Below are 24253 nucleotides of genomic sequence, written 5' to 3' on the forward strand. Positions count from 1 at the left end.
TGAAGGTAAAGAGAACGCCACAGGAAATCCTACGTCATCGTTACAAATGGCGGACGTTGTAAACAAGGCAGAGGGATACAAGTTTTAGTTAGCTAGCTAGCTAGATGTTTACCACAAAATGAATAGCATAGACTGCGAGCGTTTGGACAGCTTGGACGGCTGGGTCGCCATCAAAACGAACATATTCGAAGAAAACGAGACGTTCAAGCTCGGTTTTATCGTGCAGTGGAATGTTATCGAGTCCAAGTTTGCGGTCACCTGTCACAACAGAACTCTCCAGCGACAGAAGCGCAAAGACCAGCTTGCTATCTGCGAAACCGAAACCAGCTGGGCCGGACTCTTCTCTGTTAACGATTTAAAAAATGTCCACCGTCAGTTTACAGGGGTCGGGGATGTCGTCGCACCTTATTTCCCCGACCTGTCGGACTTCAAGGAGGGTAACATTTGGGACATGATCTTTCTCAGCAGCAATCGGACGTTCAACCAAGATGATCAAGAGAGAGATCTGGATACACCTTGCCGTCAGCTGGAGAAATACTTCAGCACTGCGATAGATGTCTGTGGCAGGAAGATAGTGCTGGACTCGCTTTTCCCGCAGGACGAGCGAGATGTCGAGGAGTACTTTGAGAACATGCAGGAGTTCAAGAGGAAAACGATGCAGGATGAAGTCACCAGGGCTAAGGATCACCTTAGAAAGGTCAGTGGCCACTTTTTAATGAGTGATCTATACAAGCTGTGGCCTGTCACTGTTCTTCAATCCTGGTCCAGACACATGGTTTGCACACTTTTGTTCCAGCCCAGCACTAACCAATCACTAGGCCTACGCCCTTGCTCATTTGAATCAGGAGTAGGCTACATTGCTGGGCTGGAACAAAAGCCTGCAGACTCAGGGGGGCCCCTTGAGGCATACCGGTAGTATACTCTGCTTACCGATGCCCCCACTATCCAGTAATCAAGTCACTTTGAGTAAACCCTAAAAATGTCTGTCCAACATTTAGGCATTTAAATCCCCTCATGACATTGGGATAGACACCCTTCCACCCTGGTTCACATAGGGGTTTAAATAAAGATGCAGTGTCACTGTCGTCACTATTGTTGCGCAATATGACAACACGTGAGAAGGAAAACATGACCAATCCAGCTCCCAGCCGGTTGATAATCCAGTCATGCTTCATTCCAGTTACTCATGTTGTTATCACTCTGCAAGGTGTTCTCCCCTGAGGTCTTGGCTAGAAACAGGGAGATTAGCCTGTCATTAATTCTCTGTTTCTATGTTGACAGTAGTTTTAGGATAATTATTTTAATTGAACTAGGCAAGTCAGTTAAGAACAAATTCGTATTTACAATGACGGCCTACCGGGGAACAGGGGCAAAACGACAGATTTTTATCTTGTCAGCTCGGGGATTCGACCCAGCAACCTTTCGGTTACTGGCCCAATGCTCTAACCACTAGGCTACCTGATAGCCAATGACACTATGTATTAGAGCCCAACTAATATATGTTTTTTGGTGTCATATTGTTTTGGGGAGGGCAGAACTTACTGATGACCCCATGCATTAGAGCCTGACTGATATGGTTTTTGGGTCCGATACCGGTAGCCTACTGTTTCACAGTGTCATTTTCCCAAACTTCTCATAAATTGCCATCCCAATTCGACTTTTGCTTTCAGAAGTATCTCAGTAGAACATGCAAGAATGAGCTATAGCCATTGAATTCTACCGTGCTGATATACCGTGCATTATAGGAAAAGAATGCACGCTCTAGCATGGTCTTCAAGCTAATCAGAGACAAGTATTCAACAATGCCATGGTATGAACTGTGTTAAAGCAGATAGGCTTTATAAAGCCTTTCAAACGGCAGATACATGACTTAGTTTTTACACTGCTGCTTCTCGCTGTTTATTATCTATGCATAGTCACTTTACCCCTACCCACATGTACAAATGACCTGGACTAACCTGTACCCCCGCACACTGACTCAATACCGAGGCCCCCTGTATACAGCCTGGTTATTGTTATGTCATTTTATTGTTACTTTAATTATTTATTAATATTTTCTTAAATCAATTTTTTTTAACTGCATTGTTGGTTAAGGGCTTGTAAGTAAGCATTTCACGGTAAGGTCTACACCTGTTGGTTAAGGGCTTGTAAGTAAGCATTTCACGGTAAGGTCTACACCTGTTGGTTAAGGGCTTGTAAGTAAGTATTTCACAGTAAGGTCTACACCTGTTGGTTAAGGGCTTGTAAGTAAGCGTTTCACGGTAAGGTCTACACCTGTTGGTTAAAGGCTTGTAAGTAAGCATTTCACGGTAAGGTCTACACCTGTTGGTTAAGGGCTTGTAAGTAAGTATTTCACGGTAAGGTCTACACCTGTTGGTTAAGGGCTTGTAAGTAAGCATTTCACGGTAAGGTCTACACCTGTTGGTTAAGGGCTTGTAAGTAAGCATTTCACGGTAAGGTCTACACCTGTTGGTTAAGGGCTTGTAAGTAAGCATTTCACGGTAAGGTCTACACCTGTTGGTTAAGGGCTTGTAAGTAAGCATTTCACGGTAAGGTCTACACCTGTTGGTTAAGGGCTTGTAAGTAAGCATTTCACGGTAAGGTCTACACCTGTTGGTTAAGGGCTTGTAAGTAAGTATTTCACGGCAAGGTCTACACCTGTTGGTTAAGGGCTTGTAAGTAAGCATTTCACGGTAAGGTCTACACCTGTTGTATTTTAACAACCAAGATAGTAGCACATATAAAGATGTTTCAAAGGCATAAAAAATTTATTCTTCTCTCCTTATTCCCTGTACCATGCTGCTCTAATCCTGTGGGTGTGAGGTGAGCACTGAGGCTGGATTGGCTTGGCAAGAGAGTGGAGATGTTTAAGAGGGGGAGAGAGAGTGGAGATGTTTAAGAGGGGGAGAGAGAGTGGAGATGTTTAAGAGGGGGAGAGAGAGAGAGTGGAGATGTTTAAGAGGGGGAGAGAGAGTGGAGATGTTTAAGAGGGGGAGAGAGAGAGAGAGAGAGAGAGGAGATGTTTAAGAGGGGGAGGGAGAGAGAGAGTGGAGATGTTTGAGGGGGAGAGAGAGAGTGGAGATGTTTGAGGGGGAGAGAGAGAGTGGAGATGTTTAAGAGGGAGAGAGAGAGAGAGGAGATGTTTAAGAGGGAGAGAGAGAGAGAGGAGATGTTTGAGGGGGAGAGAGAGAGTGGAGATGTTTGAGGGGGAGAGAGAGAGTGGAGATGTTTGAGGGGGAGAGAGAGAGTGGAGATGTTTGAGGGGGAGAGAGAGAGTGGAGATGTTTGAGGGGGAGAGAGAGAGTGGAGATGTTTGAGGGGGAGAGAGAGAGAGTGGAGATGTTTGAGGGGGAGAGAGAGAGTGGAGATGTTTGAGGGGGAGAGAGAGAGTGGAGATGTTTGAGGGGGAGAGAGAGAGTGGAGATGTTTGAGGGGGAGAGAGAGAGTGGAGATGTTTGAGGGGGAGAGAGAGAGTGGAGATGTTTGAGGGGGAGAGAGAGAGTGGAGATGTTTGAGGGGGAGAGAGAGAGTGGAGATGTTTGAGGGGGAGAGAGAGAGTGGAGATGTTTGAGGGGGAGAGAGAGAGTGGAGATGTTTGAGGGGGAGAGAGAGAGTGGAGATGTTTGAGGGGGAGAGAGAGAGTGGAGATGTTTGAGGGGGAGAGAGAGAGTGGAGATGTTTGAGGGGGAGAGAGAGAGTGGAGATGTTTAAGAGGGGGAGGGAGAGAGAGTGGAGATGTTTAAGAGGGGGAGGGAGAGAGAGTGGAGATGTTTAAGAGGGGGAGGGAGAGAGAGTGGAGATGTTTAAGAGGGGGAGGGAGAGAGAGTGGAGATGTTTAAGAGGGGGAGGGAGAGAGAGTGGAGATGTTTAAGAGGGGGAGAGAGAGAGAGTGGAGATGTTTAAGAGGGGGAGAGAGAGAGAGTGGAGATGTTTAAGAGGGGGAGAGAGAGAGAGTGGGGATGTTTAAGAGGGGGAGAGAGAGAGAGTGGAGATGTTTAAGAGGGGGGGAGAGAGAGAGAGTGGAGATGTTTAAGAGGGGGGGAGAGAGAGAGTGTGGAGATGTTTGGGGGGGGGAGAGAGAGAGTGGAGATGTTTGAGGGGGAGAGAGAGAGTGGAGATGTTTGAGGGGGAGAGAGAGAGTGGAGATGTTTGAGGGGGAGAGAGAGAGTGGAGATGTTTGAGGGGGAGAGAGAGAGTGGAGATGTTTGAGGGGGAGAGAGAGAGTGGAGATGTTTGAGGGGGAGAGAGAGAGTGGAGATGTTTGAGGGGGAGAGAGAGAGTGGAGATGTTTGAGGGGGAGAGAGAGAGTGGAGATGTTTGAGGGGGAGAGAGAGAGTGGAGATGTTTGAGGGGGAGAGAGAGAGTGGAGATGTTTGAGGGGGAGAGAGAGAGTGGAGATGTTTGAGGGGGAGAGAGAGAGTGGAGATGTTTGAGGGGGAGAGAGAGAGTGGAGATGTTTGAGGGGAGAGAGAGAGTGGAGATGTTTGAGGGGGAGAGAGAGAGAGGAGATGTTTAAGAGGGGGAGGGAGAGAGTGGAGATGTTTAAGAGGGAGGGAGAGAGTGGAGATGTTTAAGAGGGAGAGAGAGAGAGTGGAGATGTTTGAGGGGGAGAGAGAGAGTGGAGATGTTTGAGGGGGAGAGAGAGAGTGGAGATGTTTAAGAGGGGGAGGGAGGGAGGGAGAGAGAGAGAGTGGAGATGTTTAAGAGGGAGAGAGAGAGAGAGTGGAGATGTTTAAGAGGGAGAGAGGGGAGATGTTTAAGAGGGAGAGAGGGGAGATGTTTAAGAGGGGGAGAGAGAGAGAGTGGAGATGTTTAAGAGGGGGAGGGAGAGAGAGTGGAGATGTTTAGAGGGGGAGAGAGAGAGAGTGGAGATGTTTAAGAGGGGGAGAGAGAGAGAGAGTGGAGATGTTTAAGAGGGGGAGAGAGAGAGAGAGTGGAGATGTTTAAGAGGGGGAGAGAGAGAGAGAGTGGAGATGTTTAAGAGGGGGAGAGAGAGAGAGAGTGGAGATGTTTAAGAGGGGGAGAGAGAGAGTGGAGATGTTTAAGAGGGGGAGGGAGAGAGAGTGGAGATGTTTAAGAGGGGGAGAGGAGAGAGAGTGGAGATGTTTAAGAGGGGGAGAGAGAGAGAGAGTGGAGATGTTTAAGAGGGGAGAGAGAGAGAGTGGAGATGTTTAAGAGGGAGAGAGAGAGAGTGGAGATGTTTAAGAGGGGAGGAGAGAGAGAGTGGAGATGTTTAAGAGGGGGAGGGAGAGAGAGTGGAGATGTTTAAGAGGGGGAGGGAGAGAGAGTGGAGATGTTTAAGAGGGGGAGGGAGAGAGAGTGGAGATGTTTAAGAGGGGGAGGGAGAGAGAGTGGAGATGTTTAAGAGGGGGAGGGAGAGAGAGTGGAGATGTTTAAGAGGGGGAGGGAGAGAGAGTGGAGATGTTTAAGAGGGGGAGGGAGAGAGAGTGGAGATGTTTAAGAGGGGGAGAGAGAGAGAGAGAGAGTGGAGATGTTTAAGAGGGGGAGAGAGAGAGTGGAGATGTTTAAGAGGGAGAGAGAGAGAGTGGAGATGTTTAAGAGGGGGAGAGAGAGAGAGTGGAGATGTTTAAGAGGGGGAGGGAGAGAGAGTGGAGATGTTTAAGAGGGAGGGAGAGAGTGGAGATGTTTAAGAGGGAGAGAGAGAGAGTGGAGATGTTTAAGAGGGGGAGGGAGAGAGAGTGGAGATGTTTAAGAGGGAGAGAGAGAGAGTGGAGATGTTTAAGAGGGAGAGAGAGAGAGTGGAGATGTTTAAAAAGAAGAGGGGAAGAGAGAGAGAGTGGAGATGTTTAAGAGGGGGAGAGAGAGAGAGTGGAGATGTTTAAGAGGGGGAGAGAGAGAGAGTGGAGATGTTTAAGAGGGGGAGAGAGAGAGAGTGGAGATGTTTTAAGAGGGGGAGAGAGAGAGTGGAGATGTTTTAAGAGGGGGAGAGAGAGAGAGTGGAGATGTTTAAGAGGGGGAGAGAGAGAGAGTGGAGATGTTTAAGAGGGGGAGAGAGAGAGAGTGGAGATGTTTTAAGAGGGGGAGAGAGAGAGTGGAGATGTTTAAGAGGGGGAGAGAGAGAGAGTGGAGATGTTTAAGAGGGACATCCCAATTATTAGGATCTGGCAAAAAATACTTGAATCATTTCTAGAACCCATTGCCCTTCATGGTTGTGAGGTCTGGGGTCCGCTCACCAACCAAGAATTCACTAAATGAGACAACCACTAAATTCAGACTCTGCATGCAAAAACATCCTCAGTGTACAACGTAAAACACCAAATAATGCATGCAGAGCAGAATTAGGCCAATACCCGCTAATGATCAAAATCCAGAAAAGAGATGTTAAATTCTACAACCACATAAAAGGAAGCGATTCCCAAACCTTCATAACAAAGCCATCACCTACAGAGAGATGAACCTGGAGAAGAGTCCCCTAAGCAAGCTGGTCCTGGGGCTCTGTTCACAAACACACCCCACAGAGCCCCAGGACAGCAACACAATTAGACCCAACCAAATCATGAGAAAACAAAAAGATAATTACTTGACACATTGTTAAGAATTTACAAAAAAAACTGAGCAAACTAGAATGCTATTTGGCCCTAAACAGAGAGTACACAGTGGCAGAATACCTGACCACTGTGACTGACCCAAATTTAAGGAAAGCTTTGACTACGTACAGACTCAGTGAGCATAGCCTTGCTATTGCGAGAGGCCACCGTAGGCAGACCTGGCTCTCAGGAGAAGACAGGCTATGTGCACACTGCCCACAAAATGAGGTGGAAACTGAGCTGCACTTCTTAACCTCCTGCCAAATGTATGACCATATTAGAGACACATATTTCCCTCAGATTACACAGATCCACAAAGAATTCGAAAACAAACCCAATTTTGATAAACTCCCATATCTACTGGGTGAAATACCACAGTGTGACATCACAACAGCAAGATGTGTGACCTGTTGCCACAAGAAAAGGTCAACCAGTGAAGAACAAACACCATTGTAAATACAACCCATATTTATACTTATTGTTCCTTTTGTACTTTAACTATTTTCGCATCACTACAACACTGTATATAGACATAATGACATTTGAAATGTATCTATTCCTTTGAAACTTGAGTGAAATGTTTAATGTTTACATTTTTTATTGTTTAGTTCACTTTTTTTATTATCTATTTCACTTGCTTTGGCAATAGAGAGAGAGAGACAGTCCTGAAAGGCCAATGATGGAGAGAGAATTCATTTTTTAATTTAACTAGGCAAGTCAGTTAAGAACAAATTCTTATTTACAATGACCGCCTACACCGGCCAAACCCGGACGACGCTGGGCCAATTGTGCGCCGCCCTATGGGACTCCCAATCACGGCCGGATGTGATTCAGCCTGGAATCGAACCAGGGACTGTAGTGACGCCTCTTGCGTGCGCGCACACACACACACACACAGAGAGAATTGCAAACCCAGTGAGTCACTGTCATAAAGGTCAAGAAAGGAATAATAATTGTCCACATCAAAGGCAGATATGTAATTATTCTGTCTAATGAATGGATTCACCTACAAGGCATACAGCTGAAGTATGAACACAATACTAACATGACAAGGCATTATTCTAGATCAGACAGGAAGAGAGAGAGAAGAGAGGGGGTCATAACCCAAAAGGCCCCAAGAGTCCCCTTTTATTGTTGACCAATAGCATTACTGTAAAGTTAACCTCCAATCAGTTATCAGACCTACAGGATGTAAAGACAGCAGCACAGAGGTTTGACAGAATGAGGATGGTTGAGAGCAGCACAGAGGTTTGACAGAATGAGGATGGTTGAGAGCAGCACAGAGGTTTGACAGAATGAGGACGGTTGAGAGCAGCACAGAGGTTTGACAGAATGAGGATGGTTGAGAGCAGCACAGAGGTTTGACAGAATGAGGATGGTTGACAGCAGCACAGAGGTTTGACAGAATGAGGATGGTTGAGAACAGCACAGAGGTTTGACAGAATGAGGATGGTTGAGAACAGCACAGAGGTTTGACAGAATGAGGATGGTTGAGAGCAGCACAGAGGTTTGACAGAATGAGGATGGTTGAGAGCAGCACAGAGGTTTGACAGAATGAGGATGGTTGAGAGCAGCACAGAGGTTTGACAGAATGAGGATGGTTGAGAGCAGCACAGAGGTTTGACAGAATGAGGATGGTTGAGAGCAGCACAGAGGTTTGACAGAATGAGGATGGTTGACAGCAGCACAGAGGTTTGACAGAATGAGGATGGTTGAGAGCAGCACAGAGGTTTGACAGAATGAGGATGGTTGAGAGCAGCACAGAGGTTTGACAGAATGAGGATGGTTGAGAGCAGCACAGAGAAGGCTGAATTCCTGAGAAGACAATACAACCGTTTATATAGAGCGTAATGAGTCACATTCGGGGGCTCGGCGGCCTTACATAATTCTCCCTTGAACTCCCTTGATTCTGGATCAGACAGAAGTGTTTAAAACTAGCCGGACCGGCGTAGAGACGACCGTAGAGCCGGACCACGACCTAGCAACCTATGGAACAGTGGGACATTAAGGCCACATCAAGTCATGGTAGAATAGATGTGGGACATTAAGGCCACACCAAGTCATGGTAGAATAGATGTGGGACATTTAAGGCCACATCAAGTCATGGTAGAATAGATGTGGGACATTAAGGCCACATCAAGTCATGGTAGAATAGATGTGGGACATTAAGGCCACATCAAGTCATGGTAGAATAGATGTGGGACATTAAGGCCACATCAAGTCATGGTAGAATAGATGTGGGACATTAAGGCCACATCAAGTCATGGTAGAATAGATGTGGGACATTAAGGCCACATCAAGTCATGGTAGAATAGATGTGGGACATTAAGGCCACATCAAGTCATGGTAGAATAGATGTGGGACATTAAGGCCACATCAAGTCATGGTAGAATAGATGTGGGACATTAAGGCCACATCAAGTCATGGTAGAATAGATGTGGGACATTAAGGCCACATCAAGTCATGGTAGAATAGATGTGGGACATTAAGGCCACATCAAGTCATGGTAGAATAGATCTTCAGAGATAAATTAATCAAGACCTATATATCTCTGTCATCATAACGAACAGTAACCAGGCCATGGTTATCTGTGGGCTATAGGACTGTGTTAGTTCACAGAGCTAAAGGCATTAGCCTAGCTCTGAGAGAAGACTTAAGGGATAGTTTGGGAAGTTGTCCTTTGTCTGCTTCCCCAGAGTTCATTGGCATATAAAGGACTTCATACAGGTCAGTGACTGGACTTTGACTTCTTGCTTCACCTGAAGTTGGCCGTAGTTCATTCCACAGGTCATAAAGTGAACTGGCCAGTCACCTGACAAATACATGTGATTTTTTTTGTATACGTGAGATTCTGTAATACGCTAGTTTGTTTCGTGTAAATATAATTTTATTGATTAGCCTAATAGATGAATGTATTGATTGATTGACAGATCCTCCAGAGTCACGGAGGTGCAGACAGAATGATCCTACTGCTACAGATCTACCACGAGGAGGACCTAGCCTACCAGGACCTGGTCACCGTAGCAACCACCTTCTACCAGTACCTGCTGCAACCCTTCAGAGACATGAGAGAACTGGCAGGACTCTACAAGATGGAGATACTGGTAGGTGGAGACACACACACACCCCTCCCTTCAGAGACATGAGAGAACTGGCAGGACTCTACAAGATGGAGATACTGGTAGGTGGAGACACACACACACCCCTCCCTTCAGAGACATGAGAGAACTGGCAGGACTCTACAAGATGGAGATACTGGTAGGTGGAGACACACACACACCCCTCCCTTCAGAGACATGAGAGAACTGGCAGGACTCTACAAGATGGAGATACTGGTAGGTGGAGACACACACACACCCCTCCCTTCAGAGACATGAGAGAACTGGCAGGACTCTACAAGATGGAGATACTGGTAGGTGGAGACACACACACACCCCTCCCTTCAGAGACATGAGAGAACTGGCAGGACTCTACAAGATGGAGATACTGGTAGGTGGAGACACACACACACCCCTCCCTTCAGAGACATGAGAGAACTGGCAGGACTCTACAAGATGGAGATACTGGTAGGTGGAGACACACACACACCCCTCCCTTCAGAGACATGAGAGAACTGGCAGGACTCTACAAGATGGAGATACTGGTAGGTGGAGACACACACACACCCCTCCCTTCAGAGACATGAGAGAACTGGCAGGACTCTACAAGATGGAGATACTGGTAGGTGGAGACACACACACACCCCTCCCTTCAGAGACATGAGAGAACTGGCAGGACTCTACAAGATGGAGATACTGGTAGGTGGAGACACACACACACCCCTCCCTTCAGAGACATGAGAGAACTGGCAGGACTCTACAAGATGGAGATACTGGTAGGTGGAGACACACACACACCCCTCCCTTCAGAGACATGAGAGAACTGGCAGGACTCTACAAGATGGAGATACTGGTAGGTGGAGACACACATACACACTACGCAGAAACACACTACGCAGACACACACGCTCGTACACACACACTGATTGATTGTAATTTATCGTGAACCAGAGACACTCTGTCTGCTCATGAGTTTTTGATAAAAGGTGGAATACAGCCAGAATCCAACTGCTCTGGTCTCTATCACCAAGCTGAGAATCCAACTGCTCTGGTCTCTATCACCAAGCTGAGAATCCAACTGCTCTGGTCTCTATCACTAAGCTGAGGTCAAAGCCGCAGTTCACTCATTTAGAAGAAAATGATGCTCTGCCACGTCCACAGAAGTCAAATAACGTTTTGAATTCTATTATCATGTTCATCTCATTTTGTGCCCAAATCAACTCATTTGTGAATACCTCTAATTTCTCTTTTTGAAACGTGAGGGGAAAAGCTGTGTTGTTTCATCATGGTGATGAGAGACCCAGACTTTCAGTGGTTTTGTCCTAAACCCTTATATAACATGTATACAAAAGTATGTGGACACCCTTTCAAATTAGTGGATTCGGGTATTGCAGCCACACCCATTGCTGACAGGTGTATAAAATCGAGCATACAGCCATGCAATCTCCATAGACAAACATTGTCAGTAGAATGGCCTTACTGAAGATCTCAGTGACTTTCAACGTGGCACTGTCATAGGATGCCACTTTTCCAACAAGTCAGTTTGTCAAAGGCCACACAAGCTCACAGAACGGGACCGGTGAGTGCTGAAGAGCGTAGCGCGTAAAAATTGTCTGTCCTCGGTTGCAACACTCACTACCAAGTTCCAAACTGCCCCTGGAAGCAACGTCAGCACAATAACTGTTAGTCGGGAGATTTATGAAATGGGTTTCCATGGCCGAGCAGCCGCACACATAAGCTTAAGATCACCATGAGCAGTGCCAAGCGTCAGCTGGAGGGTGTAAAGCTCGCCGCCATTGGACTCTGGAGCAGTGGAAACTCGTTCTCTGGAGTGATGAATCACGCTTCACCATCTGGCAGTCCGATGGACGTAGCTGGGTTTGGGGGAAGCCAGGAGAACGCTACCTTCCCGAATGCATAGTGCCAACTGTAAAGTTTGGTGGGGGAGGAATAATGTTCTGGAGCTGTTTTTTATGGTTTTGGCTAGACCCCTTAGTTCCAGGGAAGGGAAATCTTAACACTACAGCATACAATGACATTCTAGCAAAATCTTTGGCAAAGCAATTTCCTGCAGCAATGTTCCAACATCTAGTTGAAAGCCTTCCCATAAGAGTGGAGGCTGTTATAGCAGCAAAGGTGGGGACCAACTCCATATTAATGCCCATGATTTTGGAATGAGATGTTCAAGGAGCAGGTGTCCACATACTTTTGGTCATGTAGTGTATGTCTGTGTTCCTCTTACTGTGTTTTAAACAGGCAGGCCAATGAATTGGTGACGCTGATCTGATCAGTCAAAAACACAATTAGTGAAAAGAATATTGGAAAAGAATTGGTCTGCCTGTCTAAACGCAGCCACAGTGTCTCTGGAGGAGGAGCTGGGTCCCAATCCCCCGACGGCGCCGTTCCAATCCCCCGACGGCGCCGTTCCAATCCCCCGACGGCGCCGTTCCAATCCCCCGACGGCGCCGTTCCAATCCCCCGACGGCGCCGTTCCAATCCCCCGACGGCTCTGTTCCAATCCCCCGACGGCGCCGTTCCAATCCCCCGACGGCGCCGTTCCAATCCCCCGACGGCGCTGTTCCAATCCCCGACGGCGCTGTTCCAATCCCCCGACGGCGCCGTTCCAATCCCCCGACGGCTCCGTTCCAATCCCCCGACGGCGCCGTTCCAATCCCCCGACGGCGCCGTTCCAATCCCCCGACGGCGCCGTTCCAATCCCCCGACGGCGCCGTTCCAATCCCCCGACGGCGCCGTTCCCATCCCCCGACGGCGCCGTTCCAATCCCCCGACGGCGCCGTTCCCATCCCCCGACGGCGCTGTTCCAATCCCCCGACGGCGCCGTTCTCATCCCCCGACGGCGCCGTTCCAATCCCCCGACGGCTCTGTTCCAATCCCCCGACGGCGCCGTTCCAATCCCCCGACGGCGCCGTTCCAATCCCCCGACGGCGCCGTTCCAATCCCCCGACGGCGCCGTTCCAATCCCCCGACGGCGCCGTTCCAATCCCCCGACGGCGCCGTTCCAATCCCCCGACGGCGCCGTTCCAATCCCCCGACGGCGCCGTTCCAATCCCCCGACGGCGCCGTTCCAATCCCCCGACGGCGCCGTTCCAATCCCCCGACGGCGCCGTTCCAATCCCCCGACGGCGCCGTTCCAATCCCCCGACGGCGCCGTTCCAATCCCCCGACGGCGCCGTTCCAATCCCCCGACGTCGCCGTTCCAATCCCCCGACGGCGCCGTTCCAATCCCCCGACGGCGCCGTTCCAATCCCCCGACGGCGCCGTTCCAATCCCCCGACGGCGCTGTTCTAGAAAGTAAAGCCTTTCTTCTGTTCTCTCCTGGCCCCTATCAGAAGTCTCTGGATGAGGAGGAGCTGGGTCCTAAGAGGATAGCAGCACTGGAGAGAGAGGCGGAGGAGTGGAGGAGGAGAGGAGAGGATGCAGTCTCCTCCATACAGGACATCACAGTCAGCTACTTCATAGAAACTTCTAAAGCCCTTGGAGGTAGAGAGAGACTGTGTGTATATGAAGCATTAAGAGCCCCCCCCCTTTAGACCAGCTCTCCAGATCCTCTCAGCTGCCCCCCCCCCCTTTTAGAGCAGCTCTCCAGGCCCTCTGTTTCCCCCCCCTTTAGAGCAGCTCTCCAGACCCTCTGTTGGCCCCCCTTTAGAGCAGCTCTCCAGGCCCTCTGTTGGCCTCCCCCTTTAGAGCAGCTCTCCAGACCCTCTGTTGGCCCCCCCTTTAGAGCAGCTCTCCAGGCCCTCTGTTGCGCCCCCCTTTAGAGCAGCTCTCCAGACCCTCTGTTTCCCCCCCCTTTAGAGCAGCTCTCCAGACCCTTCCTTTAGAGCAGCTCTCCAGACCCTCTGTTCCCCCCCCCCCCTTTAGAGCAGCTCTCCAGACCCTCTCAGCTGCCCGCCCCTTTTAGAGCAGCTCTCCAGACCCTCTGTTGCCCCCCCCTCCTCCTTTAGAGCAGCTCTCCAGACCCTCTGTTGCCCCCCCCCTCCTCCTTTAGAGCAGCCCTCCAGACCCTCTGTTGCCCCCCTCCTTTAGAGCAGCTCTCCAGACCCTCTGTTGCCCCCCCCTCCTCCTTTAGAGCAGCTCTCCAGACCCTCTGTTGCCCCCCCCTCCTCCTTTAGAGCAGCCCTCCAGACCCTCTGTTGCCCCCCTCCTTTAGAGCAGCTCTCCAGACCCTCTGTTGCCCCCCCCCTCCTCCTTTAGAGCAGCTCTCCAGACCCTCTGTTGCCTCCCCCCTTCCTTTAGAGCAGCTCTCCAGAACCTCTGTTTCCCCCCCCCCCCCTTTAGAGCAGCTCTCCAGAACCTCTGTTGACCCCCCCCCTTTAGAGCAGCTCTCCAGATCCTCTGTTGCCCCCCCCCCCCCCCCCTTTAGAGCAGCTCTCCAGATCCTCTGTTGACCCCCCCCCCCTTTAGAGCAGCTCTCCAGATCCTCTGTTGACCCCCCCTTTAGAGCAGCTCTCCAGATCCTCTGTTTCCCCCCCCCCCCCTTAGAGCAGCTCTCCAGATCCTCTGTTTCCCCCCCCCCCCCCCCCCCTTAGAGCAGCTCTCCAGATCCTCTGTTGCCCCCCCCCCCCCTTTTAGAGCAGCTCTCCAGACCCTCTGTTGCCCCCCCTCCTTTAGAGCAGCTCTCCAGAACCTCTCAGTTGCATATAGGGGAAACCCTGTGCCAAATGTACCTGTCTGTGTGGCTGATCTGTGTGACCAGGTATGCTGCGTGTGATGGAGGAGGATAAGCGTGGTTTTGGCCAGGCCTCCTGGGCCTCAGCAGCTCCTAGACTGGAGAAGCTGCGTTTCCTGCTGGCTAAAGAGACCCTGCAACACATGAGAGCTACTGAGATGTGTCTACACCGCAAGAAACACACCATCAGAGAGAAGGTACTGTGTGTGTGTCTGTGTTTTAAGAGGCCATTCTCTGGATTGGTATTCCGATCAGATTCCCTGGGGTGTCTGTAGCTCTGTCTGTAGCGGTGTCTGTAGCTGTGTCTCTGTCTGTAGCTGTGTCTCTGTCTGTAGCTGTGTCTCTGTCTGTAGCTGTGTCTCTGTCTGTAGCTGTGTCTGTGTCAGTAGATGGGTCAGTAGCTCTATGTGTCTGTAGCTGTGTCTCTGTCTGTAGCTGTGTTTCTGTCTGTAGCTGTGTCTCTGTCTGTAGCTGTGTCTGTGTCAGTAGATGGGTCAGTAGCTGTGTCTGTAGCTCTGTATGTGTCTGTAGCTATGTCTGCGGTTCTGTCTGTTGCCCTGTCTGTAGCTCTGTCTGTGGCAGTAGCGCTGTGTCTGTATCTGTGTCTCTAGCTGTGGCTGTGTCTGTAGCTGTGGCTGTGGCTGTGTCTCTGTCTGTTGCTGTGTCTGAAGCTGTGTCTCTGTCTGTCTCTAGCTGTCTCTGTGTCTGTCTGTAGCTGTGTCTCTGTCCGTGTCTCTAGCTCTGTCCCTAGCTCTGTCCCTAGCTCTGTCTGTAGCTCTGTCTGTAGCTGTAGCTCTGTCTGTAGCTGTGTCTGTCGCTGTGTCTCTGTCTGTAGCTGTGTCTCTGTCTCTCCGGGTCTTTGATCTATAGAGCTGAGTGTGAACAGAGAATTCCCCAGACAGACAGACAGACAGACACCCCTCCAGCTGTATGTCTACGTGTGTCAACTACCAACACCAGTCTGGATTCTGAACATCTCACAACTCTAGGAACAAGAAAATAGCTTCTCAACTTTCAGAACTCTGTTTCTTCATGGAAAAATAGAACCGTTTGATCCATTTCCTGAAAAGTTTCTCTTTTGGAGATCAGAGCTTTTCATCCAACATCGATATGCAGAAACATATACACTGCTCAAAAAAATAAAGGGAACACTTAAACAACACAATGTAACTCCAAGTCAATCACACTTCTGTGAAATCAAACTGTCCACTTAGGAAGCAACACTGATTGACAATAAATTTCACATGCTGTTGTGCAAATGGAATAGACAACAGGTGGAAATTATAGGCAATTAGCAAGACACCCCCAATAAAGGAGTGGTTCTGCAGGTGATGACCACAGACCACTTCTCAGTTCCTGTGCTTCCTGGCTGATGTTTTGGTCACTTTTGAATGCTGGCGGTGCTTTCACTCTAGTGGTAGCATGAGACGGAGTCTACAACCCACACAAGTGGCTCAGGTAGTGCAGCTCATCCAGGATGGCACATCAATGCGAGCTGTGGCAAGAAGGTTTGCTGTGTCTGTCAGCGTAGTGTCCAGAGCATGGAGGTGCTACCAGGAGACAGGCCAGTACATCAGGAGACGTGGAGGAGGCCGTAGGAGGGCAACAACCCAGCAGCAGGACCGCTACCTCCGCCTTTGTGCAAGGAGGAGCACTGCCAAAGCCCTGCAAAATGACCTCCAGCAGGCCACAAATGTGCATGTGTCTGCTCAAACGGTCAGAAACAGACTCCATGAGGGTGGTATGAGGGCCCGACATCCACAGGTGGGGGTTGTGCTTACAGCCCAACACCGTGCAGGACGTTTGGCATTTGCCAGAGAACACCAAGATTGGCAAATTCGCCACTGGCGCCCTGTGCTCTTCACAGATGAAAGCAGGTTCACACGCACATGTGACAGACGTGACAGAGTCTGGAGACGCCGTGGAGAACGTTCTGCTGCCTGCAACATCCTCCAGCATGACCGGTTTGGCGGTGGGTCAGTCATGGTGTGGGGTGGCATTTCTTTGGGGGGCCGCACAGCCCTCCATGTGCTCGCCAGAGGTAGCCTGACTGCCATTAGGTACCGAGATGAGATCCTCAGACCCCTTGTGAGACCATATGCTGGTGCGGTTGGCCCTGGGTTCCTCCTAATGCAAGACAATGCTAGACCTCATGTGGCTGGAGTGTGTCAGCAGTTCCTGAAAGAGGAAGGCATTGATGCTATGGACTGGCCCGCCCGTTCCCCAGACCTGAATCCAATTGAGCACATCTGGGACATCATGTCTCGCTCCATCGACCAACGCCACGTTGCACCACAGACTGTCCAGGAGTTGGCGGATGCTTTAGTCCAGGTCTGGGAGGAGATCCCTCAGGAGACCATCCGCCACCTCATCAGGAGCATGCCCAGGCGTTGTAGGGAGGTCATACAGGCACGTGGAGGCCACACACACTACTGAGCCTCATTTTGACTTGTTTTAAGGACATTACATCAAAGTTGGATCAGCCTGTAGTGTGGTTTTCCACTTTAATTTTGAGTGTGACTCCAAATCCAGACCTCCATGGGTTGATAAATTTGATTTCCATTGATAATTTTTGTGTGATTTTGTTGTCAGCACATTCAACTATGTAAAGAAAAAAGTATTTAATAAGAATATTTCATTCATTCAGATTTAGGATGTGTTATTTTAGTGTTCCCTTTATTTTTTTGAGCAGTGTATATTGTTTGACATCACATTGTAAGAAAACCGGTCAAGAGATTTGATCTGTCTAAATATATGGACTTGCTGTCTGGAAGATCTATAGCTAACCCGCATGGTAAAACTGTTGTCCAGTTTATTCTAGATATATTACTGACCCAGTGAGAAGGTGTAACCCAGGCCATGATAAAGTATTGCATCGGAGGTACTATACTGTGCTGCTACTCCTCTAGTCAGCCCCTCTCCTAACCAGGTGTGTTTGTTCCTCCTCCAGACTATCCCAGGTGATAACCATCAGTATCTGTATCCAGCTTCTTGTCTGTTTTATCACACACATCATTAGGACTCTGTGTAGTATCCAACACTTCATCCATTTAAAAGGCTCTCCTGACTAGAACAGAAGACACTGTAGATCACTGTGTAATTAGCCTTAGCACTGTAGATCACTGTGTAATTAGCCTTAGCACTGTAGATCACTGTGTAATTAGCATTAGCACTGTGGATCACTGTGTAATTAGCATTAGCACTGTGGATCACTGTATGATTAGCAATAGCACTGTAGATCACTGTATGATTAGCATTAGCACTGTGTGATTAGCATTAGCACTGTAGATCACTGTGTGATTAGCATTAGCACTGTGTAATTAGCCTTAGCACTGTGGATCACTGTGTAATTAGCCTTAGCTCTGAGGATCACTGTGTAATTAGCTCAGCTCCAGTGAGCCCCTGCCTAAGTCAACCACATAGTATAATATAGTATGTTGTGTTGTGAGTTCTAACAACCATACACTGATATATACCTATATACTGTTCTGTCCTAGACTTATGTAGTGTTATAACCATACTGGAACTGTTATAACCATAGTGTTCTATATTCTATCCTAGACTTATGTAGTGTTATAACCATACTGGAGCTGTTATAACCATAGTGTTCTATATTCTATCCTAGACTTATGTAGTGTTATAACCATACTGGAGCTGTTATAACCATAGTGTTCTATATTGTATCCTAGATGGGAGGTCTGTCTGGCCGGGACCAGAGGGGACCAGAGACAGTAGATAACCTAGAGCTTCAGTACTATGTTATGTAGTGTTATAACCATAGTGTTCTATATTGTATCCTAGATGGGAGGTCTGTCTGGCCGGGACCAGAGGGGACCAGAGACAGTAGATAACCTAGAGCTTCAGTACTATGTTATGTAGTGTTATAACCATAGTGTTCTATATTGTATCCTAGATGGGAGGTCTGTCTGGCCGGGACCAGAGGGGACCAGAGACAGTAGATAACCTAGAGCTTCAGTACTATGTTATGTAGTGTTATAACCATAGTGTTCTATATTGTATCCTAGATGGGAGGTCTGTCTGGCCGGGACCAGAGGGGACCAGAGACAGTAGATAACCTAGAGCTTCAGTACTATGAAGCTCAGCTAGAACTCTACGATGCCAAGTTTGAGATCCTCAAGAACGAAGAGCTTCTATTGGTCGCTCAGATCGACACCCTGCGACGCCAGATCAAAGGTAGGTTACAGACACACACACACAGGCTCAGTAAGCACAGATCTATACATTTAGATTCTTAAAAATGCAATGCAAAATGTTCAAAGTTTTAAAAATGACTAAAGATGTGGGTCTCACAGTCCGACATGTTGACCTCAGGTGTGGTTCTAGAAGAGCAGCATAGCTTCCCCTACTGTCCCTAGATAGATATCTACTTCTGCTGTGCCACTGGATGACAAATAATGTCACACAAGCATATTTTCTGCATGTAAATTCCTTAATTACTGCCCATGGGGAAAATCCTGTTTGTTTCCAAGGGTGTGTGTGTGTGTGTTTCTGTGTCTGCCATCCTTGGCAGGGCTTAGAGTACTTGGCTCTAGAGTCTAGATGTATTTTTATAACATGAGAGAGGAAGGCAGCAACCCCATACCACTTCATTGCTCTTTCCCTATACAAAGAGAGAGAAAGCAACAGAAAGAGGAGGGAGAAAGACAGAGTGGGAGCAAAATAGGGAGAGAGGTGTGCGGGGGAGGGAGAGAAGGAGCGACAGAGGGGGGAGGGAGAGAAGGAGCGACAGAGGGGGGAGGGAGAGAAGGAGCGACAGAGGGGGGAGGGAGAGAAGGAGCGACAGAGGGGGGAGGGAGAGAAGGAGCGACAGAGGGGGGAGGGAGAGAAGGAGCGACAGAGGGGGGAGGGAGAGAAGGAGCGACAGAGGGGGGAGGGAGAGAAGGAGCGACAGAGGAGTGGAGGGGGAGGAAGAGACAGGAGTGGGGGGAGGGAAAGAAGGAGCGACAGGAGTGCGGGGGGAGGGAGAGAAGGAGCGCGGGGGGAGGGAGAGAAGGAGCGCGGGGGGAGGGAGAGAAGGAGCGCGGGGGGAGGGAGAGAAGGAGCGCGGGGGGAGGGAGAGAAGGAGCGCGGGGGGAGGGAGAGAAGGAGCGCGGGGGGAGGGAGAGAAGGAGCGACAGTGGAGCGCGGGGGGAGGGAGAGAAGGAGCGACAGTGGAGCGCGGGGGGAGGGAGAGAAGGAGCGACAGTGGGGGGAGGGAGAGAAGGAGCGACAGAGGAGTGCGGGGGGAGGAGCGACAGAGAGGAGGGGGGAGGGAGAGAAGGAGCGACAGAGGAGGTGGGAGGGAGAGAAGGAGCGACAGAGAGGAGGGGGGAGGGAGCGACAGAGAGGAGAAGGAGCGACAGAGAGAGGAGTGCGTGGGGAGGGAGCGACAGAGAGGAGAAGGAGCGACAGAGTGGGGGGGAGGGAGAGAAGGAGCGACAGAGAGGAGTTCAAGGGCAGGGAGCAACAGAGAGAGGAGCGCGGGGGGAGGGAGAGAAGGAGCGACAGGAGTGCGGGGGAGGGAGAGAAGGAGCGACAGGAGTGCGGGGGGAGGGAGAGAAGGAGCGACAGAGGAGTGCAGGGGGAGGGAGAGAAGGAGCGACAGGAGTGCGGGGGGAGGGAGAGAAGGAGCGACAGAGGAGTGCAGGGGGAGGGAGAGAAGGAGCGACAGGAGTGTGGGGGGAGGGAGCAACAGAGAGGAGTGCGGGGGGAGGGAGAGAAGGAGCGACAGTGGACTGCGGGGGGAGGAGCGACAGAGGAGGGGGGAGGGAGAGAAGGAGCGACAGGAGTGTGGGGGGAGGGAGAGAAGGAGCGACAGGAGTGTGGGGGGAGGGAGCAACAGAGAGAGGAGTGTGGGGGGAGGGAGCAACAGAGAGAGGAGTGTGGGGGGAGGGAGCAACAGAGAGAGGAGTGCGGGGGGAGGGAGAGAAGGGGCGGCAGTGGAGTGCGGGGGGAGGGAGAGACAGATGGGTGCGGGGGGAGGGAGAGAAGGAGCGACAGAGGGGTGCGGGGGGAGGGAGAGAAGGAGCGACAGAGAGGAGTGCTGGGGGAGGGAGAGAAGGAGCGACAGAGGAGTGCAGGGGGAGGGACAGAGAGGAGGGACAGAACAACAGAGGAAGAGGAGATGGGAAGCGACAGATGTCTGCATATCAGATTGTCTACAGAGATTTAGAAGAGTTCTCCGTGGCATCAATGAGAGAACACCTGAGAGAATGTTTCAGAGCTGAAAGAGGAGGTGGTGTATTATGGTGTGTGTTTCAGAGCTGAAAGAGAAGGTGGTGTATTATGGTGTGTGTTTCAGAGCTGAAAGAGGAGGTGGTGTATTATGATGTGTGTGTTTCAGAGCTGAAAGAGGAGGTGGTGTATTATGGTGTGTGTGTTTCAGAGCTGAAAGAGAAGGTGGTGTATTATGGTGTGTGTTTCAGAGCTGAAAGAGGGGGTGGTGTATTATGGTGTGTGTTTCAGAGCTGAAAGAGGGGGTGGTGTATTATGGTGTGTGTGTTTCAGAGCTGAAAGAGGAGGTGGTGTATTATGGTGTGTGTGTGTTTCAGAGCTGAAAGAGGAGGTGGTGTATTATGGTGTGTGTTTCAGAGCTGAAATAGGAGGTGGTGTATTATGGTGTGTGTTTCAGAGCTGAAAGAGGTGGTGGTGTATTATGGTGTGTGTGTTTCAGAGCTGAAAGAGGAGGTGGTGTATTATGGTGTGTGTTTCAGAGCTGAAAGAGGAGGTGGTGTATTATGGTGTGTGTGTTTCAGAGCTGAAAGAGGAGGTAGTGTATTATGGTGTGTGTGTTTCAGAGCTGAAAGAGGTGGTGTATTATGGTGTGTGTTTCAGAGCTGAAAGAGGTGGTGTATTATGGTGTGTGTTTCAGAGCTGAAAGAGGTGGTGGTGTATTATGGTGTGTGTTTCAGAGCTGAAAGAGGTGGTGGTGTATTATGGTGTGTGTGTTTCAGAGCTGAAAGAGGAGGTGTATTATGGTGTGTGTGTTTCAGAGCTGAAGGAGGAGGTGGTGTATTATGATGTGTGTGAGGATCCAGAGGAGTTCCACAGCCTATCACAGACAGCTGCACCTTTAGACCCCGTCCACTCACCTGTCAATCACCTGGGGCGACGCCTACAGCAGCTGGAAGCCAAGAGAGGGAACATCAGTGCCCGACGCGCATACCTCCGCAACAAGAAGGTACCAGGGGGGGTGTGTGTGTGTTAACCTACCTCCACAACAAGAAGGTACCAGGGGGTGTGTGTGTGTGTGTGAACCTACCTCCACAACAAGAAGGTACCAGGGGGGGTGTGTGTGTGTGTGAACCTACCTCCACAACAAGAAGGTACCAGGGGGGGTGTGTGTGTGTTAACCTACCTCCACAACAAGAAGGTACCAGGGGGTGTGTGTGTGTGTGTTAACCTACCTCCACAACACGAAGGTACCAGGGGGGGTGTGTGTGTTAACCTACCTCCACAACAAGAAGGTACCAGGGGGTGTGTGTGTGAACCTACCTCCACAACAAGAAGGTACCAGGGGGTGTGTGTGTGAACCTACCTCCACAACAAGAAGGTACCAGGGGGGGTGTGTGTGAACCTACCTCCACAATAAGAAGGTACCAGGGGGGGTGTGTGTTAACCTACCTCCACAATAAGAAGGTACCAGGGGGTGTGTGTGAACCTACCTCCACAACAAGAAGGTACCAGGGGGTGTGTGTGTGTGTGTGTGTGAACCTACCTCCACAACAAGAAGGTACCAGGGGGTGCGTGTGTTAACCTACCTCCACAACAAGAAGGTACCAGGGGGTGCGTGTGTTAACCTACCTCCAAAACAAGAAGGTACCAGGGGGTGTGTGTGTGTGTGTGTGTGTGTGTGTGTGTGTGTGTGAACCTACCTCCACAACAAGAAGGTACCAGGGGGTGTGTGTGTGTGTGTGTGTGTGAACCTACCTCCACAACAAGAAGGTACCAGGGGGTGTGTGTGTGTGTGTGTGAACCTACCTCCACAACAAGAAGGTACCAGGGGGTGTGTGTGTGTGTGAACCTACCTCCACAACAAGAAGGTACCAGGGGGTGTGTGTGTGAACCTACCTCCACAACAAGAAGGTACCAGGGGGTGTGTGTGTGTTAACCTACCTCCACAACAAGAAGGTACCAGGGGGTGTGTGTGTGTTAACCTACCTCCACAATAAGAAGGTACCAGGGGGGGTGTGTGTTAACCTACCTCCAGAACAAGAAGGTACCAGGGGGGGTGTGTGTTAACCTACCTCCACAACAAGAAGGTACCAGGGGGTGTGTGTGTGTGTGTGTGAACCTACCTCCACAACAAGAAGGTACCAGGGGGGGTGTGTGTGTGTGTGTGTGAACCTACCTCCACAACAAGAAGGTACCAGGGGGGGTGTGTGTGTGTGTGTGTGTGTGTGTGAACCTACCTCCACAACAAGAAGGTACCAGGGGGGGTGTGTGTGTGAACCTACCTCCACAACAAGAAGGTACCAGGGGGTGTGTGTGTGAACCTACCTCCAAAACAAGAAGGTACCAGGGGGTGTGTGTGTTAACCTACCTCCACAACAAGAAGGTACCAGGGGGTGTGTGTGTGAACCTACCTCCACAACAAGAAGGTACCAGGGGGTGTGTGTGTTAACCTACCTCCACAACAAGAAGGTACCAGGGGGTGTGTGTGTTAACCTACCTCCACAACAAGAAGGTACCAGGGGGTGTGTGTGTTAACCTACCTCCACAACAAGAAGGTACCAGGGGGTGTGTGTGTTAACCTACCTCCACAATAAGAAGGTACCAGGGGGTGTGTGTGTTAACCTACCTCCACAATAAGAAGGTACCAGGGGGTGTGTGTGTGAACCTACCTCCACAACAAGAAGGTACCAGGGTGTGTGTGTGTGTGTGTGTGTGTGTGTGTTAACCTATCTCCACAACAAGAAGGTACCAGGGGGGGTGTGTGTGTTAACCTACCTCCACAACAAGAAGGTACCAGGGGGGGTGTGTGTGTGAACCTACCTCCACAACAAGAAGGTACCAGGGGGTGTGTGTGTGTGTGTGTGTGTGTGTGTGTGTGTTAACCTACCTCCACAACAAGAAGGTACCAGGGGGGGTGTGTGTGTTAACCTACCTCCACAACAAGAAGGTACCAGGGGGGGTGTGTGTGTGAACCTACCTCCACAGTAAGAAGGTACCAGGGGGGGTGTGTGTGTGAACCTACCTCCACAGTAAGAAGGTACCAGGGGGTGTGTGTGTGTTAACCTACCTCCACAACACGAAGGTACCAGGGGGTGGTGTGTGTGTTAACCTAGCTCCACAGTAAGAAGGTACCAGGGGGTGTGCCCCTTCCTGACAAACCTGTATTAAAGTTTCTCCTAAACATTTAGACTGTTCTAACTTAACGCCTCATGTGTGCAACGTGGTGTCGTAATGTGTGTTGTGTGTCGTGTCTGTTGTGTGTAACATGGTGTGTGGTGTTACAGGATCAGTGTGTGGAGGCTAACGAGCAGAAGCACCGTGCGGCCCAGCACAGCTCCACTCACTTTACCCAGCACCACGGAGTAGCCCTGGTGAGTTACCATGACAACACGCACACACGCTCATAAAGGATCCCTTTACCCAGCACCACGGAGTAGCCCTGGTGAGTTACCATGACAACACGCACACACGCTCTTAAAGGATCCCTTTACCCAGCACCACGGAGTAGCCCTGGTGAGTTACCATGACAACACGCACACACGCTCATAAAGGATCCCTTTACCCAGCACCACGGAGTAGCCCTGGTGAGTTACCATGACAACACGCACACACGCTCTTAAAGGATCACTTTACCCAGCACCACGGAGTAGCCCTGGTGAGTTACCATGACAACACGCACACACGCTCTTAAAGGATCCCTTTACCCAGCACCACGGAGTAGCCCTGGTGAGTTACCATGACAA

General features: G+C 50.1%; 1 protein-coding gene across 1 annotated transcript in view; it reads left to right on the forward strand.

Annotated features, from left to right (window-relative positions):
- Positions 1 to 20: 20 nt before the first annotated feature.
- The window catches only part of LOC120039296 (WASP homolog-associated protein with actin, membranes and microtubules), a gene marked incomplete at its 3' end in the record, with an annotated part of 30574 nt that continues 6341 nt past the window's right edge, over positions 21 to 24253 (forward strand). The window contains exons 1-7 of the mRNA XM_038984744.1: positions 21 to 697; positions 9479 to 9652; positions 12997 to 13147; positions 14364 to 14533; positions 18362 to 18530; positions 21329 to 21516; positions 23795 to 23881. Coding sequence (XP_038840672.1) covers positions 119 to 697; positions 9479 to 9652; positions 12997 to 13147; positions 14364 to 14533; positions 18362 to 18530; positions 21329 to 21516; positions 23795 to 23881 — 1518 coding nt within the window. The remainder of the gene's footprint in view (positions 698 to 9478; positions 9653 to 12996; positions 13148 to 14363; positions 14534 to 18361; positions 18531 to 21328; positions 21517 to 23794; positions 23882 to 24253) is intronic.

Source organism: Salvelinus namaycush, unplaced genomic scaffold (genome assembly GCF_016432855.1).
Source record: "Salvelinus namaycush isolate Seneca unplaced genomic scaffold, SaNama_1.0 Scaffold262, whole genome shotgun sequence".
Classification (NCBI taxonomy): Eukaryota; Metazoa; Chordata; class Actinopteri; order Salmoniformes; family Salmonidae; genus Salvelinus; species Salvelinus namaycush.